The sequence below is a fragment of the Mercenaria mercenaria genome, chromosome 1, assembly GCF_021730395.1.
Source record: "Mercenaria mercenaria strain notata chromosome 1, MADL_Memer_1, whole genome shotgun sequence".
Lineage (NCBI taxonomy): Eukaryota > Metazoa > Mollusca > Bivalvia > Venerida > Veneridae > Mercenaria > Mercenaria mercenaria.
In genome coordinates this window covers 19,584,301-19,604,824 of record NC_069361.1, presented here as the reverse complement: position 1 = coordinate 19,604,824, position 20,524 = coordinate 19,584,301, and the positions used below count along the sequence as shown (strand labels likewise).

General features: G+C 34.6%; 1 protein-coding gene and 1 long non-coding RNA gene across 4 annotated transcripts in view; one reads left to right on the top strand and one right to left on the bottom strand.

The window, feature by feature from the left end:
- The window catches only part of LOC123544708 (RNA polymerase II-associated protein 1-like), a 50,429-nt gene that overhangs the window by 28,797 nt on the left and 1,108 nt on the right, over positions 1-20,524 (bottom strand). For all 3 annotated transcript variants that reach the window (XM_045330776.2, XM_045330781.2, XM_053541399.1), the window contains exons 2-12: positions 13,419-13,625; positions 12,747-12,878; positions 9,969-10,009; positions 8,367-8,459; positions 7,503-7,632; positions 7,171-7,326; positions 5,535-5,666; positions 4,728-4,846; positions 4,007-4,108; positions 1,885-1,986; positions 1,101-1,268 (exon numbers count right to left, since the gene is read on the bottom strand). In XM_045330776.2, the coding sequence (XP_045186711.2) occupies positions 1,101-1,268; positions 1,885-1,986; positions 4,007-4,108; positions 4,728-4,846; positions 5,535-5,666; positions 7,171-7,326; positions 7,503-7,632; positions 8,367-8,459; positions 9,969-10,009; positions 12,747-12,878; positions 13,419-13,596 (1,353 nt within the window). In that variant the 5' untranslated portion in view covers positions 13,597-13,625. The remainder of the gene's footprint in view (positions 1-1,100; positions 1,269-1,884; positions 1,987-4,006; positions 4,109-4,727; positions 4,847-5,534; positions 5,667-7,170; positions 7,327-7,502; positions 7,633-8,366; positions 8,460-9,968; positions 10,010-12,746; positions 12,879-13,418; positions 13,626-20,524) is intronic.
- LOC123523833 (uncharacterized) lies at positions 15,300-18,880 on the top strand. The gene is made up of 3 exons (XR_006681177.2): positions 15,300-17,160; positions 17,456-17,574; positions 18,166-18,880. It is a non-coding gene; the product is annotated as an uncharacterized LOC123523833 (long non-coding RNA).

Sequence of the window (20,524 nt, the reverse complement as noted above, 5' to 3'; positions counted from 1 at the left end):
AAATAATTAGGGGGTCACAGAAGGACCATTAAATTTTGTGATAAATTATTTTAAAATCAAGGCAGCAGTTTTACAAAAGAAGATTTTTTAAATTTCCACCATATATATATATAGAGAAAAGTGACCATGCCCTCTGGCGGCCATGTTTTTTGACGAATCAAAATAATTTGAACAATCTTGGTAGAGGGTATCACAAGGACCATTTGTGATAAATTATTTTAAAATCAGGGCAGCAGTTTCACACAAGAAGATTTTTAACGTTTCCACTATATATGTAGAGGGTGACATAAGGACCATTTGTGTGAAATTACTTCAAAATGATCAAATCGGACAAGTGGTTTAGGAGGAGATGTCGTTTGAAGATTTTTCTATTTATAGCTCTGGTGGCCCCTATGTGCAACCAAGCAGAACTATTTGAACAACTTTGGTAGAGGACCACCCAAGGAACATCCAGGCGAAGTTTCATCAAAATCCATTCAGTGGTTTTAGAGATGTCATTTAAACACAATTGTTGACGACGGAAGGATGACGTGATGGACGAACGCACGCACGCACGACAGACGCCAGTCACAGCGTGATCACAATAGCTCACCATGAGCACTTTGTGCTCAGGTGAGCTAAAAATTAAGCCTGTATGTAATTGTTTTCTTAATTTAGAAAATTTATGGTGGGATATAATCTTGATTGATTCCTGCATCAACTGGTGTATGCAGGAGAGTATACGATTTTTCAATAGAACTTGTCAGTTAAGTCACACCACTGGAAGGCTTGGGTTTGTATCATGTTCAAGCAAACCAACTTTATGACCAGACATTCAGAATATAAATATTTACAACCTAGATTTTTTTTAAATAAGGTTTAACGTATTTGTCTACGAAACAAAACCAATCATTTTTGTTTTTTTGCATTATTACTGTCCATGTTTACAAGCTTGATCCAGTATGCATATATCCTTGGTAGTTAGTGTTCAATCACCACCTTCTGATTTCTGCTCCTACATCATTCCAACATTTTGTCTTCAAGTATTTTTAAATATCTGCTTTAACTTATACATTCTCATTTCTGTACATTATGTGAGTAGTTAGCAGTTAAATACAAACCTCATCAGCATGGTTGACCAGTAGAGAATTGAGTGCTACCACTGCTGCTGCCACAACAGATTCTACACTATCATCTAGAGACCAGCGTAATAGAAATATTACACCGGCATCAATAATACCAGGTAAAATAGGCGTCTGCACCATTTTCTCCAGATTACCTTCTTTTGCCTGAAAAATAGTCAGCAGATTTTCAAACTGCACTTCTCCAAAATACCTGAAGTACTTTTATTCAAAATAAAACCTATTTTTAGTTTTTTTTCCAGCAAATTAACATCTGCAAAATCAGGTTGGTTTATACTAATTTATTTTTGGTCGATTGTGAAGCACATTCTACAACTTAAATTAATCACTCTTTACACAACATTCTTGATGGAAACCATCCGTATAAGGGTATGAGAGAAGAGAAGCTAATTCCCATTTAATTCTGAGCATCAAACAAAGGAGTGACTGGTATCATTTTTCATGTCTTTAGTATGACACGGCCAGGGATCAAACCCTCGAACTCCCGCACTCCAAGATGACACTCTACCACCAGACTATCAGGTTAAACACATTAAAAAAAGTACTCACAATTCAAAAATATTGAAAAACATATAAATCAATAATAGTTACACAGACATTAATTTATCAAAGTGTTGTGGTAATTTTGGATGCTAAAAGATCTTTTTGTCATAAGCAGCAAAAAAGCGAAGGAATACCACAGGTATCAAGGTCCCTAATGCTTTGATCTCTGTATTGTTTTTATAGCCATGTTAGAGAAATTTTGTGTTTAACTGAAAATTACCTGCTTGATGACTTTACTGAGAGTGTTCAAGGCAAGAACTCTTTGCTGGTTGTTGGTACTTCTAGCTAGTGTAAATAGTTCCTCCAGTGTATAGCCTGCTCTCTAGGATAAATAAAAATATATTTTCAAACATTAAAATACTACCACTCAAGAGGAAGAAAATATGTTTTATGTTTATACCTTTCCACCATCCATTGTTTGATCCTATCTATTGAAAAGTGTTTTGATGTTTTTAAAAAAAAAAGATTTGTTTAAGCTGTATCATCATATCTCGTCTCCATTTCAATACAAGACATAACAGCAGTGTTAAAATCACCCTCAAGTTCATGCGATATTTAGATAAAATAATACTGGTAAAAACAGTCAAAGAATACTGTAATACTATTAGACCCAAATAGCAAATTTATCTAAAGAAAAGCGCCGCTTGCGGGTGCCAACCCTCGTCAGTAAGTCTTTGTCATTAAGCAATATGAAGGAATAGATTTATGGTTCTTGAATTTCTTACTCATCTTTTGACGACTAAAAGAAATGCAGAGTCTTAAAGCTACAGTATTGAAGAAAAGTGAACGTAAACAAAAAATAAGCCAGAAATACCAGTTTTTAGGTTAAAAAAGGCCATAATTCTGACAAAATGCAAAAGCGACTTATGGCTCTTGACCTGCTTTCTTATCTTGTAATACAAAAGAAGCGTACAAAGTTTCAAAGTTATTGGTCTTAAAGTATTCATGGAAAGTGGGCCTAACACAAGTTTTAACCAAACAAGAGCTGTCTGAAGACAGTGCGCTCGACTATTCAAAAAAGCTTGTTTATGAAATAGAATGACTGTATACAATGACTCCAAGACATGTGTGAAGTTTCAATACAATAGTCCCTAAGTACTTACAACAGCAGAAAATTGTACATTTTAAAATTTAAAATTAACACATGAAATTTCTGAGTATAAAAAGGCAATTTTGTTAAAATACAAGTTAGACTTCTAGGACCTGTGACTATATTTACTAACCATGTGTAAAGTTTGAATCCAATATATCAATGCATTGCAGAGATAGTTATCATTATGAATAGTTTAAATCAAATTTCTAAGTTAAAAATGGGCATAACTCTTGACAATACTCTGTAATGCCCCTTGCCATACATGTTCACACTGTCACTATATGCAAGTATTCCAAGTCTCAATTGAGTATCTTTGAAAGTATTCAAGATATTCGACATTATAAAAAACTTAAACCAATGCCGACACCGGGATTAGTAGTGTTACTGCTCTCCATATTCTTCGAATAGTCAAGCTAAAAATTGTAATTGTCTAAGTACACCAAAGGTGATATTTCTAATTAAATGCATATCAGAGTTATTGTTCTTGGCTTAAGTACTTAACTCATGATCATAAACAAGTCAGCAAAGATTAAAGCTGTTGTTCTCATAATATTTGAGTTAATTGGATCTAAACGGTTTAACCAAGAATTTCCAATTTCTTAGTACACAAAGGGCCATAATTCTTACAAAATGGGCACCAGAGTTATGGTTCTTTGCCAACTAAATCATCTTATAATCAACTAATTCATCTTATAATCAACTAATTCATCTAATAGTGATAAACAAGTCTTTAAAGTTTCAAAGCTTTTACTTTTACAGTATTCAAGTAAAGTGGGCAAAAACAAAATTTTAAACCAAGAAATTCAAATTTTCTGTTTCCAGTAAAGTGGACCTAAACAAAAACTTCAACCAAGAAATTCCAATTTTCTTAGTAAATAAAGGTCCATAATTCTGACAAAATGCAAGCAAGAGTTATCCTTCTTGATCCACTTACTCAACTAAAGATGATAAACAAGTGTGCAAAGTTTCAAAGCTTTAGCTCTTGTAATTTTTGGGGAAAAATTGACCTTAACAAAACTTCTAACCAAGAAATTCAAATTTCTAAGAATAAAAATGTCTATAATTCTGACAAAATGCAAGTGAGAGTTTATACAGTACTTGGCATATTTGCTCATCTAATGATAATATTAAAAGACAAAATTTCAAAGCTCTAGCTCTGAAGATTTTCAAAAATCAAACAAGCTAAAAAGACATCATTTAAGTCCAATAATTGTATTATTTTCAATGCAGATATAGACTAGGAACTGACCTCTGGTTCATCTCCATGGTGATGTAGACCAACATTGACTGGTATATCAGCATCATCATGTACCAGGTTACCATGGAAATCAAATCTGGCTTGCTGACCTGTCTGAAACACAATAATACAATACTCTTTACTGGTAAATGTCATGAGCCAGGGCAATGATGGCTGAAAAAACATTTGTAAGAATAATATGAAATTATCATTATTTCCTGAAAAGTAAGTTTGAGGATTTTAAGTGTGAAAATAGATAAAATGATATCACAATAAACACATTAATACAAGTCCCATTCATTGAAGTTTAAAGCCTACAAATTATATCCCAATATTATAAGTCTTTGACCAAATGTGTGCCATTTAAGAAATCTGGAGTAATTCATCAGGTTTTTTTCCACTACTACCACACTTATTACTATTACCATTCTTAGTCTCTTTCCACCACTTATCTATTTTTGGTGTAAATTTTAAAGAACTGTGTAACAGAATATTAGATTCTTAAAAAGCCATTTTTGTAAGTGATCCACCTTTAAGTCAAGGAAATACAGTAATAGACATCTCCAAAGAATAAATACTGAATGCATTACACATTTCCATGTCATATAGAAAGTAATCATCTTGTTTAATATAACACTGTAATGATAACTGATTTTTAGCCTAATGAAATACAAATCATCTTTAAGGTTAGATTAAAATCCCTGTCCCATAGATTGGCCACCACACTTTTTACCTTTGTACTATCAGCTGATGGTGCAGGTAAATCTTTCATCCACTCTAGTTTGTCATATTCTACATCATCCATATGAACCCAATCCTTTTTAACTTCAACTGGCACTGGTACTTCTGTATCTACAGAAAGGAATAATAATAATAATTATAATAGTAATAATAATAATAAGATCTTAATTTATAGAAGGTAGCACGTGAAGATATAGATCAGTACAAAGTACAAATGATATATCTTAATTTTAAATGTGGCCTTCTAAACAACAACAACAATCAAGTACAATTTACACTATCACATGAAAGAAGAGATTCCCATTGTTACTGGTTTAACACCATTTTCAACAGTATTGCAGTTACTGTTGAAGACATTTGACTCCAGTCACAATGTCTTCAGTCCGCTTGTCACAGAAAAGATTATACTTATTTATTTTAGGTTAATGGTGAAGTAAGTTCTACAACTTTCGAAATATCTATCCACAACCTTCCATACTCAAAGCAGATACTCTGCCACTATGTTATCGATGGGGGTATAGAAAAGAAGCACTGTGCTCGGGGATAAAACTTACAACATTACAGTAAGTCTTGCAGTCTACCTACTGAGCTAGTCAGGCAGGCTAATATTCACATTAAACAATATATTAAAGAACAAGTAACTTTACAAAGCTTAATTCCAAAAAAATGAGTTGAGTGCTTTCAGTGTCCTCCATTTGAGTTATAAGAAAGTTCTTTACTTGTAAGAAATTCAGGGAAACAATTAACTAATAACTGTGCACATTGATAACACATTTAAATACTGTATTACATCTCATACCTTGACTTGATTTGCCTGGAGTTTGTTTATTATCTGGTTTCCAGACACTGTCTCTTTCAGGCTCATGTTTATGTTCAGTTTGTCCATCACTTGCTACCTTTTTAGCCTTCAGGAAAGCAACAAGTTTAGGGTCTGAAAAAGATGCAGTTGGCATTTGAAAGATACAGAAAGGTGAAACGATATGCAATATTAATTGACAGCCCAAAATGATTTGTTGACCTTGAACCAATATGACTGACTTAAGATCTACCCTTCATCTCATAATAGCAATAGTTATCTGAAAATCCTTTCAAATGAGACAAAACTACAAATACTTTGATTAAACCTTTCAACCTTGACCTTGAACAAATATGACTGTAACTTGCATTTTGCACTGTACGACCTTGACCTCCAACTCCAAATGACATGAAAGAAAGCTGTTCTGCTTATCGGGATCAAAATGTTTTTTCTCTCTAAAACTGAGAGGGCAGTGGGGGAGGAATGGGAGAAGTGATATTTACTCTTGCTAAAAACATGAAGTAGCAGGGTATAGTTATGCATATTCAGGAGCTCTTCAATGGAAAATATGGTTTTGTGTCTTATAAGGCTTTAAAACTTGATTGTTTAGTTTTGTGTATGCAACAGAAAGAAGTCAGTGGTACAGTAGTTAGCAGCTTGGCCCTCAGTGCTAGCAATCAATTTTTGATTCCCAGTTGCAACCAATATCCCAACTGGAGTTCAATGCTTGTTGAATACTGTCTCAAGCAGTATCAGCATAGAATGGATACTGAGAAGGTACCGGTATATAGGACACTGTGCTCAGTTGGAAATAAGTTATTCAATCCATTCCAGGTAGAAACTTTAATCTGCAGTGATTGGGAAGGATTTTCATAACGGGCAAAATGCTCTTTGATCCCTAAAATCAATAGGTGATTTTCAATTTCTATGGGCCCCTATTGAAATTAATTACAAATATATCCTGACTTAAAGCTACCATAACCTTAGCCTGAACTCTAGAGTACATGTATACTGAATTTACAGACCATATTATTTAGTATGTTCTACTACTATCACTGTCGCTGTTATTTTCTATGAATTATACAGATGCAGCAAAGGTAAATCTTATTCCACTAAATTTTTATAATCCACACCCTTTTTGTAAACAAGATGACATTTTCTTTTAGCAGCCATTTGACTGACTATAAACAACGCAGACATGGTGACCTCTTTTCTACAGCTTCATAAACCTGTCTCCAGTGGGTGTAGTTTTATCCTTATTTTCCTGTACCACAGTACATAAGCACCTCAAATATAATATCTACAGTGTATTGGTGAAAAAGCTGTAGCACAGATGTGGACTGTTTAAAAGATTAAATTATTAGAAACTTCTGCAAACATTGCCAAACAAAGCAGAAATTTCTTACTATATAACAGGCAAATTTTTGCATGACAGTTGAACACACAGAAACTGGAAAATTCTGTCAGAAAGCTGATATGATTGGACAACTGCACATTCCACAAAAAATATGATGAGCTTTAGCTATATGCCACATCAAAACTTTATACAAAGGTCAAGTGTCCTTAAGCTGCTTAAGAAACAATTTAAATCAGAGCAAAGTATAAAATTAAAATGATAACAAAACAGTAAATAACATACCAAGAGTCTGCATCAGTTTTCTCTGCTCTTCTAGAACTTCCTCTTCAGACATTTGTGAAAGACAATTTAGGTTTTCTTCATGTATCTTGTGTGCTTCAGTTTTACCAAATGTAGCACTAAGACCACTACCATCTATGATACTGGGCATTTCTTCATCTGCAAAAAAATACCATCATTTATACTTCCTACCACCCTCCACGAGCCTCTTGTAAAACTATACATTCATCTCAAATGAGATTTAAATTAAACAATTAAACTTATATGGCAATAGTGTTGATATGTTAGTTTTGATCAATACTGAAAGCTTGATATAAATATGTTTAGTACTGCACCTGTGTTTGACTCTTTAGTATCCATTTGCAAGACAGAGGGAGGTTCATCTGACACAATGCCAAACTTTTCTGGTGCTGAAGCCACCTGCTGTGCAAACAAACTCTTTTTCTTCTTTGTTGATGCATCAGCCTACAATACACTATCTGGTTATTCACAGTTTAGAATGTGTAACAAAAATATATACTGTGCTAGACTGTGTGTGCAGTGTCCAGTCTCACTAATGCAAGCTTGTCATTGGTCAATTTCAAAACTGAGCTCAGAATCAACCAATCGCATGCTAGAGTTTTGAGACTGGTCTCTGAACTCAAATTTTATATCATTCCACCCTGTAAACGCCTCTTTCAACAACTCAGCAGCTGGTGTTGTTTTGTGAAATAAAGGTTTAAATGTGAAACTGCATCCACACGCACCATCTTGACAAAAGAAATGGCCTTTGTCAAATCAGAAGTAAATCAAAGATATACATGTATTTCAAATAAGATCTGAAACCCTCATTAAAACACTGGGCAAAACCTCAGTAAAACTCATGACAACTAATGAGTGAATATGCTTTCTTAGGACTTAACATAATAAAAATCTAAAAATATATTTAAAAAGATTGATCAAATGCTCAGGGGAATGTAGAAGTAGACTAATAAATTAATTAGTGTGATGTTTTATTTCATGAAATGGTCATACAGATTTCTTTTGCCTATTATTACCTTGATGAAATCTAAAATGAAACTTGCAAAAAAAATAGAATTTTTGATGCAATGCATGAATCAAAATTAAAAAATTAAAATATTAACATAAATCTCAGAACAGGAAACTATCCTGCTGCAAGTTTTAGACATAGACATGTATGCCTGGAAACATTAACTTACTTGTACACTTGTATTGTCAACTTGTGAAAGTGCAGGGAATGGTAAGGTCACATGGCCTGGCAAACTGTACCGAGCATTGTGGGTATCTCTCTCCTGAAACACAGGGACACATATAACTTCCCTAAATCTGTACCGGTATGTATAAAGTTACAGAAAGATTCTTTAAGATAAAGAAGGTTCACTGGTTCTAAGAGAACACAAAGTAATTTCTAAAATTGATCTATGCAAAATGGAGGAAAAATGCTGAAACAAAATTAATTTCAGAGGAAAACTGCATAATCTGAAAGACATTTTCTGAGGGGAAATGTTCCCTAACAAGAACCCTACAATACATTAAGTCCTGAATTGCCTCCATTATCTCCTGAGAAAAGAATTATTTAGCAACACTAAGTCACCTAATTTTTAAAATGGACTGGCCCATCATTCAATTTGGGCAGTATCACTTACAATATTATTCAAAGGGTTGTTTTACTGACTGAATAGCGAGTAGTGCAGACCATGATCAGCCTGCATGGACCTTCTGCACTGGTCGCAAAGGCAAAATCACTTGCCACTGCAGGCTAAAGGTTAACTTGCTAACCATATATAGGATACAGTTATTTCTCATTGTTGATAGTTACACATCAGCTGAACTTACTTGATTGTCTCACATAACAGGATATCCAGAGTCAGATGCAAGCAGCATAAATCAATAGTAGAGTTGCTGAATATTATCAAACCAAGATTTTTGATTTATGAAATAATAAATCTGTTCCTATATTTTATCAGTTAATAAAATATGGGCAGGAGTTTGGATGCGTAATAATTACATCACGAGTGCGTAGCACGAGTGATTTAATTATTCGCATCCAAACGATTGCCCATGTTTTATTAATTGATAAAATTATTGTAACATATTTATTATTTCGATTCTAACAACGCAAATACTTCGCATTTTACAGTACTACATTTTCAGGGTAATACGTCATTTGGGTCATATGCTGTTACAATTTACCCCCTATGGTTAGAAAGAGTTGCATAGCCAATGGAACGTACAGATATTTGTTTCTTTTTATCAGAATTTTGATTATGAATTAGTAATCTAACAGCTCGCAAACTATCGATAATTATGAAGAAAATCATCAAATTAGGCGAGTTGACCCTGTGTTACAAGTTACGAGTTTAACTTTATATGACGTCATACTTTATGTCATACATTTATGACGTCACCGCTGAATCTTAATTAAGCTAATTGAATTCGCTAGTAGAGATCAAAACGTGTTTTACGGTCCTACACATAAGGCAGTATGACTTTTTATCATATTTGTGTTTCTGAAATGCTGTTTTCAACCGTTTGGCCCTTAAATAATTCGTATGTAATGGAACTGAAGTAGAATCTCCTATGCCACAATCATAGGGGGGGAAATGTAACAGCCAACCATATTTTATCGTAGATTCAAGTATAGGCGATTTCGCTATATGTTTATATAGCAATTGCTGCAGATCGTGTTAGAATCAATATTCTAACACATGGCCACATCTACTGCACCCGAGATCTATTGCACTCCTACAAGATTTCAACTTTTTCATTTTCTATTTAAGCTGAGGTAATATCATACTTACAATTATTTTGGCCAGTACTGTGCCTGTGCTTCTATCATGTTCTGTATAAAAAAAAGTATTGTACACATCAATATGCAATTCTACACACTTTTCAGAAATAGGTAAAATTTTCTATTTAAGTTCACAATATCCATAAAACATTCCACAAGCAACAAATTTTAAAATGAAAGCTGAAGTGAAGTTTTTAACAGAAATGTACATGATCCTATTTAAAAAACAAGAGGACCATGATGGTCCTGAATCACTCACCTCTTCCCACATGATCCAGTTTTGAGTATGATGTCGTTTTTTCTATTATTTGACATAGTGACCTAGTTTTTGAGCTCATGTGACCCAGTTTTGAACTTGACCTAGATATTATCAAGATAAAAATTCTGACCAATTTTCATGAAGATCTGTATGAAAAATATGGTCTCTAGAGAGGTCACAAGGTTTTTCTATTATTTGACCTATTGACCTAGTTTTTTAAGGCACGTGACCCAGTTTCAAACTTGACCTAGATATCATCAAGGTGAACATTCTGACCAATTTTCATGAAGATCCATTCAAGGGTATGGCCTCTAGAGAGGTCACAAGGTTTTTCTATTTCAAGACCTACTGGCCTAGTTTTTGATCGCAGTTGACCCAGTTTCAAACTTGACCTAGATATCATCAAGATAAACATTCAGACCAATTTTCATACAGATCCATTGAAAAATATGGCCTTTAGAGAGGTCACAAGGTTTTTCTATCATTTGACCTACTGACCTATTATTTGACGGCACGTGACCCACTTTCAAACATGACCTAGATATCATCAAGATGAACATTCAGACCAACTTTCATACAGATCCCATGGAAAATATGGCCTCTAGAGAGGTCACAAGGTTTTTCTATTATTTGACCTACTGACCTAGTTTTTGATGGCACGTGACCCACTTTCGAACTTGACTTAGATATCATCAAGGTGAATACTCTGACCAATTTTCATGTAGATTTCATGAAATATATGGCCTCTAGAGAGGTCACAACGATTTTCTATTTTTAGACCTACTGACCTAGTTTTTGACTGCACGTGATCCAGTTTCGAACTTGACCTAGATATCATCAAGATGAACATTCAGACCAACTGTCATACAGATCCCATGAAAAATATGGCCTTTAGAGAGGCCACAAGGTTTTTCTATAATTTGACCTACTGACCTAGTTTTTGATGGCACGTGACCCAGTTTCGAACTTGACCTAGATATCATCAAGGTGAACGTTCTGGCCAATTTTCATGAAGATCTTATGAAATATATGGCCTCTAGAAAGGTCACAAGGTTTTTCTATTTTTAGACCTACTGACCTAGTTTTTGACTGCACGCGACCCAGTTCCGAACTTGACCTAGATATCATCAAGATGAACATTCAGACCAACTTTCATACAGATCCTATGAAAAATATGGCCTTTAGAGAGGTCACAAGGTTTTTCTATTATTTGATCTACTGACCTAGTTTTTGACGGCATGTGACCCAGTTTCGAACTTGACCTAGATATCATCAAGGTGAACGTTCTGACCAACTTTCATGAAGATCTTTGAAATATATGGCCTCTAGAGAGGTCACAAGGTTTTTCTATTTTTAGACCTACTGACCTACTTTTTGATGGCACGTGACCCAGTTTCGAACTTGACCTAGAATTTACCAAGATGAACATTCTGACCCATTTTCATAAAGATCCCATGAAAAATGTGACCTCTAGAGATGTCACAAGGAAAAGTTTACGCACGGATGCACGGACGGACGCACGGACACTGCGCGATCACAAAAGCTCACCTTGTCACTTCGTGACAGGTGAGCTAACAACAGTGAACAAGAGCTGTCTCCATAGGATGGCATATGCCCCCAATGGCACTTCGAATGAATACTTATGGCCGATGTTAAGAGTTTAGGACCTCTGACCTACGGACCTTGGTCTTGCGCGCGACACGTCATCTAACTGTGCCACACATTCATGCGTAGTTATTTTAAAATCCATGCATGAATGACAAAGATATGGACCGGACACGGCCATCAATGCACTATCATGAAAAATGAGTGTGACCTTGACCTTTGAGCTACGGACCTGGGTCTTGCGCGCGACATGTCGTCTTACTGTGGTACACATTCATGTCAAGTTATTTGAAAATCCATCCATGGATGACAAAGTTATGGACTGGACACGCCGTCAATGCACTATCATGAAAAATGACCTTTAACGTCTAAGTGTGACCTTGACCTTTGAGCTACGGACCTGGGTCTTGCGCGCGACATGTCGTCTAACTGTGGTACACATTCATGCCCAATAATTTTAAAATCCATGCATGAATGACAAAGATATGGACCAGACACGCCCATCAATGCACTATCATGAAATATGACCTTTAACGTCTAAGTGTGACCTTGACCTTTGAGCTACGGACCTGGGTCTTGCGCGCGACATGTCGTCTAACTGTGGTACACATTCATGCCAAGTTATTTGAAAATTCATCCATGGATGACAAAGATATGGACCGGACACGAAAATTGCGGACAGACCGACAGACTGACAGACAGACGGTTCAAAAACTATATGCCTCCCTTCGGGGGCATAAAAACAATTCTCAGGTACTTGCAGAGATAAACTACAGTTTAATGTAAGATTATAGCATACACACTTCATAAGAGTTTATTGCAATTTATTATTTAGTATCTTTAATACTCCTTGCATGTATATAAATGAGGCAAGATAAGCTATCAAGTCAACACAGTTTTTATGATAAAGAAATTCAACTTTACTATCAATATCATGACTAGCAGGCGGCTGTGTACGAGCCTGCTTTAGTTTTGCTTTTTGTTCCTGTGCAGCTTTAAATCTTGACTTCTTTGTTGGTGGTACATGGTCAGATGCTGGTAATGTTGTTGGCAGAGCTAAAAAATGAACAGTAAGCTTTAATCAATGAATGAAAAGTCAATTATTTCAATGTAAATAAAGATTTTTTTGCATATTTAGCTTCACTGCCTTTTCATGTCATTTTCAATACTATAAATGCAATAAGATATAATTTCTTAGCATTACAAAAGTCTGGTACTTTAATTCTAGCATTAATTGTTGTTTTTGTCACTTTCTGACAGTGCTTTAACAGGAGAGTTAACATGTATTAGCAAAGATTCTCATGCTCACATGCTGTTAACACACTTTTTTACATATGTTTATTCCATGACAAAGCATAAAGTATTAGGGATCTATAATTCAAAACTAAATGATGTAAATATGATCAAACAACACTGACATTCCCACACATTTTATGAACATTAAAAGATGCTGGAGGACCATATTATATTCATTTGTTTTCTTTTATTACAGGCTTGGGCACAAACCGAATGAAATTTCTTTTGAAGTTGAAAATACTATGCAACAACTGCAAAAAATGTTGTTTTCTTTTCTTTTTTGATAAATGAAATCCTTACCATCCATCTGAACAACATCTCTTGGTTCTGTATGATCATCTTGTTTCTCAATAGTTCTCTTCTCCCCTGGTTTCTTGCTAATCACACTAACCGATGGTGTCGTTTTCTGGGCAAGAAACTGTTTCTGAAACTCCAGTAAATCTTCCTCCGTTTCACCTGGCTTTGGACGTCTCTGCATTGTCTCAGTTTTACTTTGTTTTAAAATCCCTAAATAATAAGAAGGATATGATGATGCTATATTGCTCACCAGAGTTTTATAGCTCAAACAGGTATAAAAAGAAACATTTCGAAAACTGGCCTACAGTGTCAGAGCAGATTTTAAAAATGTTGCATAGGTCCATACAGGGAAAACTAGATCCATTTCTGGCAGCAATGTTGTTTTTTTTTATTACAGATCAAGATGGCTTTTAACAATTTTAGTAGAGGATCACTGAAGAGTTATTTTTTTAAACATTATTTCAAATCTGACTTGTGGTTTTGGACGAGACGGTATTTGAAGATTTTTCTATTATTTAGCTCTGGTGGCCATGTTTTATTAATGAATCAGAATACCCTGAACATTCTTGGTCATTTATTTATTTCTATTTATCACCATATCTATTCAACTTATTTGCACTGCAGAACTATTTCCGGAATGTGTTATATAGATAGACAGAATGATGTGTATGAAAATACACATTTACATAATATACATTTTATTCAAAGTACACTACTTTCACAAACTTAATATACACAAACTAATTTCCGGCCACCATCTGTTCACTTGAATTAATCCTGATTACCTTTTGATGGTGCGAAAGAAAAACTTATATTTAAACTAATTTAGTGGAAACAACAAGTTAAACAACAATAACAAGATTCTCAACAGCCAAACGACAATTTATCTAAAAATAGACTGCGAAATCCGTACTTTCCCCAATTCTCCTAGTCAAAATAATAGGATGTTTCGTTACAGCGTGATAACTTTTGACTGTCGCTGTCTCCGTCTCATCCAAACTTATTCTGGATAATTATTTCTGTTAGGAAATCCCCAATGAAACCCATTGGGAACATTTTCTGGTACATGCCAAATGTATTTGTAATGATTACATCTCATATAATTAATTAATGATGAAATTCAATCGTAAAATTGTCTCGCTGACATTTTTTAATGTATACTTTGTGTTTTGTTTCTGCAATTTAGTGTCACCGGCAGTCCGCAGTATATTTAAACAGGTGTCTGGGTAGATTTCCGAAGATTTAAGTCTCTTTTTTAAAATTATGAGCTATATTCAACCCATTTGAAGTTTCTACATGAATATTAATGTTTAATTTATTGTCCAGAGCAAGTTAGTCTGACCAAAGAGCTATAAAAATAAATAGATCATCTTGAAAGGCAAAGCAAATCTCGCCAACATCACGTGGGAACTGAATGAGATCTCATTTTACCTGTGTATGAAACAAACAGCTGATGGATAAAAATTTGTGTTGTGAAGAACTTTCTATCAGATCATTTGTTTATAATGATAATGGTGTTTTTTAAATTTTATTAGTATTTTCTACACGGTGAAGGTTTGCATATATGAATGGAAGTCTGAGAAATCAACAGCTGTCATTTGAAAATCGGATCCGATTAGGTTTAGTACGTGCTGGCCAAATTGCCAGTGTAAAACTGTAATATGCTTCAATAACATAACATTGTGACACGAGCTTACACAAGATAATCTCCTGTTGCCATTCTGTGTATTTTATACAATTTTGGTCTGTCAGAATAGTATTTTATGACTTTTTTGTAATTTTTCAACATTTATGTTTTCCTAACAGTAAAATGCAGGTATGGATAAGACTATAAAATATCAGAGCATAGAATAAATCATCCCGATAAGCTGAATGAATCCCGTCCCTAGATTTGCCGCCTAATGCCACTATTTGCCACTTATTTCCATGGTAAAAGGGTGGCAATTGGTGGAAATAGCTGGCGTTTGGTGTAATTCAACTCTTTTTTCCAATAAGTGGTAAATTTGCCACCAAAAGCCACTTTATTTTGGTGGCATTTAGGTGGCATTAGGTGTAAATTTGAACATAGTTTTTCTTTATGGTGGCAGAAAGGTGGAAACTGGTGGAAAGTAGAACATAGTTTTTTTTCATGGTGTAAACTGTGTGGCGTTTAGTGGAAAATAGGGACTTAGAAAATTTTTTTGGTGGCGAATAGGTGGAAAAAAAAAAAACTTAGAAATTTTTTGATTTAGAAGCGAACTGTAGGACTTTGGATTACCCTTTACAAAAATCTTCACATGGACTCGGGTTGGAATCAAGGTGTAATGGACACTAAATGTCAAACTTCAGGCCTAACTGACATGGACCCTGACTTTGCTAAAACTCCACATTGACAACAGCTCGTAGAATATAAAAATGCCCCCCTTGATGCATTCAGTAACTGTACACGATACAAAAATCATTTGGTCACTGTGCACTGGACGTCTGATGTACTGACCTCAAATCAATAATTATGGGTCATTTACCAGTCATAAGTGACTTCTGTATCAAATGTAATCTTAGACCAAAGCATTCTCTAGTTATTGGGCAAAAACAGTTCTAGTGTTCTGGGTCAATGTGACCTAGACCTTTGATCAACTGACCTCAAAATCAATAGGGCTCATCTGCTGGTCATGATCAACGTCCCTATTTAGTTTCATGATCATAGGTCTAAGAGTTCTCAAATAAACATATGGAAACAGCTTAACTGTTTCAGCTCACTGTGACCTTGAGCTTTGACCTACTGAACTCATAATCTATAGGGGTTATCTGCTAGTTTTGACCAACCTTCCCATTCACTTTCATGATCCTAGGCCCAAGAGCACTAGAATTATCATCTGAAAACTGTTTAACTGTTCCAGGTCACTGAGATCTTGACCTTTGACCTACTGGCCTCCAAGTCAATAGGGGTCACTGCTGGTCATGACCAACCTCCATATAAAGTTTCATGATCTTAGGCCCAAGTGTTCTTGAGTTACCATCCGGAAACCGATTGTTCTACATACCAAACAACCAACAGACTGACAGACAGATTGACCGACATCAGCAAAACAGTATCACGTACTCAGGCTCCTTCAAAGGGTTTTGTTAAAATGAGAATAAGTACGCTGACTCCAGCTGGACAAAAATAATATTCAGAGTGGTGTATTCTGAAAATTTGAATTTTGGTTATTTTGTGAGACAGAATATTTATTTATTATTATATCATTGTATTATATTCAATGTAAATATAAATAAGTCACTTTTTCAATCAACAATTCTGAAATACAGAAAATGGTGGAAAATAGGTGGCAACTAGTGGAAATTGGCTGTACTGGCTGAATCTGAAAAGATCATTTTTGAATGTGTCGCTGTGTATTATTTCTGCATGAGTGAAAGTTGGTTAGAGATAAGATTAATGATAGATCAAGTTACAAGCTCCCACACTAATGTATAGAAACAACCCCAGGTAGAATTTGGGTCAGTTAAGATTTATATATGCAGGCAAACATCAGGTCAGATGCAAAGAAATAGTTCTTGCCTTTTCTCTTCATTGATTGAAAAAAAAAAAGAAGTGTATATAAAAAGGATGTTTTTACAATAGTTTTCAACTTAAGTATTTGACACCTTCTTTAGCTGACCAAAAAAGTGTATGTGTGGAATCAATTTATCTGTGTAGTAATACCAAAATTTGAAATCTGGCATTTGATGAGTCAGTCAGGGAGAAAATGGAAACACATTGTGAGAGGTAACAATATTATACTGTTTATTTTTTTTAATTATTACTGTCTTTAACATTGTCTTATTTACTTACTCTTAACAAATACTTGAATTTGAAACAACATTTACAAAACTGCTTGAAATTAAAATCAACCAATCTCCTTTTAGGAAGTTTGGCAGATGGATTATTAATCCAAGATATATTTTCTGGAATATAGGTCAATTATGTTTATAACACTGCCGGTAAAATTGTAGCATTGTAATTATTTACATTGTTGATTAGCACTTAGGATACAATATGCACTTAAAACTTTTCATACCAGGAACCTTCTGTGAAAAAATGCAACTTTGTGACATGATCTGCCTGCCTGGCTGTATATACCTGAGCAGCATACAGCTTATTACTGCATAAAAGAAACATATCAAGATAATTCTGAATCAGGTAAATATTTTGTTTTTACAAAAGCTGCCGGTAATGTTTAAATAATCCTTAATTTTTAAAGAAATACACCAATTAATAGAATTTCCTGGCATATTATATGATAAATATTAATTATAAATGTGATGAAAAACCCAGGTGCCATTATTATCTATTGCCAAAGGTAGAGGGATATTATTTTTGGCGTTGTCCATTCTGTTTCATCTGTCCATCGGATTAATTGAAAATGCTTGTAATTGGAAAAATATTATAGCAGCTTTGTCTATAGAATCACTAAACCTCACGTAATTATTATAAGCTTATTAACACTGCTCAATTATTTACCTTGATTTGGTAAAAAATAGGGATTTTTCCTGTATTAATTGAATAGAAATTTTTCTACAATGTAGATTTTGATGAAACTTCTCACAGTTTTAATAAAGATGTGGCATATTATTTGACATAGATTAAGTTTGCAGAGTTTGTTGTTATGTCAGTAAGTTAGTTCAGTCTTTTGATTTCATATTTCCTAGAGGAAATTTACAATTTTCTGCAAAATTATTCAGAATGTTAGAAAAATATATTTATTAATAGATATATGGTTTGCTGTTACAGATTGTGTGCTGGAAAAATGGCCTTACATTCAAAGGAGTGAAATTTGGAGAGTCATTCACCATCTACTTAAGCCATCCTGGAATATGAAAAAATAAGACTGCATTGACAGCATCCTGATCCTGTGTTCAGATCTTTTGTGATTTCTTGTGAAGGGTCTTTGATTTTTGCATAAAAATAAAAAATATATTAATATAATTTGATTTTTGCTTACTACTGATTTTTTTTTCAGATTCAGCAGGTGCAGCCGATTTACACTAGTTGCCACCTATTGCCAGCTATTTGGTGGCATTTAGTGGAAAATAGGACTGCCACCATAGTGGCGTTTTGGTGAAATTTTGTCCACTTACTGCCACCTATTGGGGATTGGTGGAAATAAGTGGCATTAGGTGGAAAATAGATTTTACACCATAATGGTGGCATTTTAGTGGTATTTTGTCTAAATACTCCACTTACTGCCACCATGAAGGTGGCTATTGGTGGAATTAAGTGGCAAACAAATTTTCCACCATAATGGTGTAAAACTGTCTAAATACTCCACTTATTGCCACCTAAAGGTGTACACAAGTGGAAAAAGGTGGAATTTAGTGGAAAACAGGTTTGCCACTGTCCTGTTCATTTTTTCAACATTTTGGTGGCATTTTAGGTGGCATTTTGGTGGAAAATTGTCTAAATACTCCACCATTGAAAAGGGTGGCATTATAGTGGCAAATCTAGGGACGGGATAAGGCTACTATTCAGGCCTCGATCTTAACCTACTTTTGCTGGTAGCCAGCAGGGCTACCAACTTGTGAAATCAAGTAGCCCGACCAGGTTTCTGGTAGTCCCGTTTTGGAAAAGAGAAAAATATATTACAGTCTTCACCTTAATTTTTTTTCAGCAATTGTCCTTTCGGGCAAGTAAGTTAAGAAAACCATTTGCCAGAAAACATTTTTAATTGCCCGAAATCATTTTGTTTATAAATATGATGTATTTTAGTTTATGCTTGATTCAACATTCAGTTATTTAAATGGTAGGCAACAAACCTACCCACACTATCCATGGGCAGGCTAAGCCAACGTAAGTGGATTACCATTTTACAATATTCAAGTAACTAGCAGACAGAAATTATGGGAGAAAACTGTAGAAAAAAAGTAAGACCTATACCAGTATCTAGTTATATGCCAGGCGTGGGGTTCAAATTTGCACTACCCTTCTAAAACTTAATTTTTTAGCCAGGGCCTGTAAAATATAGTGTAGCTGTTCAAATTTAACTGCAATAATGGATCAGCCTGGTAAGCCCCCCCCCCCCACCCCCTGCACCCAACCCCCAAAAAATGTTGTGTTTCTGGTGGCATGGCCAAAAAAAAGTAGGGTCGGTAGGTCGGTATTTGTTGTTTTTATTTGCATTATGATCAAGTAAATGTAGCCTATTATCACAGTCTGGGGCGACGTGGACACAATAATCATCATCAGCCCACCCATGTTTAAAGCGAAAAGAAAAACATTAACAATTATCGGTAATTATTCTGTTGATAAACAAGTAATTGGCCTTGTTTTCATCATCAATTAAAACCCCCTCAAAGAGCTAAAAGAAGTGTGTCGGTATCATGGCATCTAAAGTGATTGTCATGGCATTACGTCATCTTTTCGCGCCATGTGACTCATCACTGTCTGATCGTACGGCCTCGGTTCTTTAAATTGCTGAGAAGAAATCAGTAAAAAAGTATCTTCTTTATTTTTTTTAAAAGCGAATGCACAATATCCCGTATAAACTGACAGGTAAATGTGTCAAACGATAATAGTAGATATCCTACCTCTGTGACCTATTTGCCCTCAAGGAATTTACATTATTGTTTGAAAAGAATATCTGACATAGTGTCGAGTCAAAAAAGACATGTACAAAGATTCATTTACTTATTAAACTTATTAAAAACCACAGCGACATCATATTGCTTTATTTTAAAACAATCGTTGTTTTTATTTACGTTCACGAGGTCCCGTAACCTATTCATCCGCACTTGCAGAAATCTGTTTGCCAAAAATCGTTTTACTCGATGTATTTAAATTGCTGCCGCTTTTCCATTATTTAAGATTTTTTAATTCTGTTTTTTGTACTTTCTTGTCAAAAGTCTGAATTTTATGACCATAGTATGTATTATTTATTTACTTTTAGAAATAAATAAACAATTAAGATCGTGCTGTTTGAAATTTTACAAATAATTGTATGAAACTTTGATCGTTTTTATAGAATTTTGCCTACATTTCTGTCGACATTTATTAAAATCATTATAGAATTCAAACTGTATTATTTCTAAAGCGGTGCTGAAAATTTGAAGCGATTATATTAAAAAATGAATGCACTACAAGCGTTTTTTGTGGA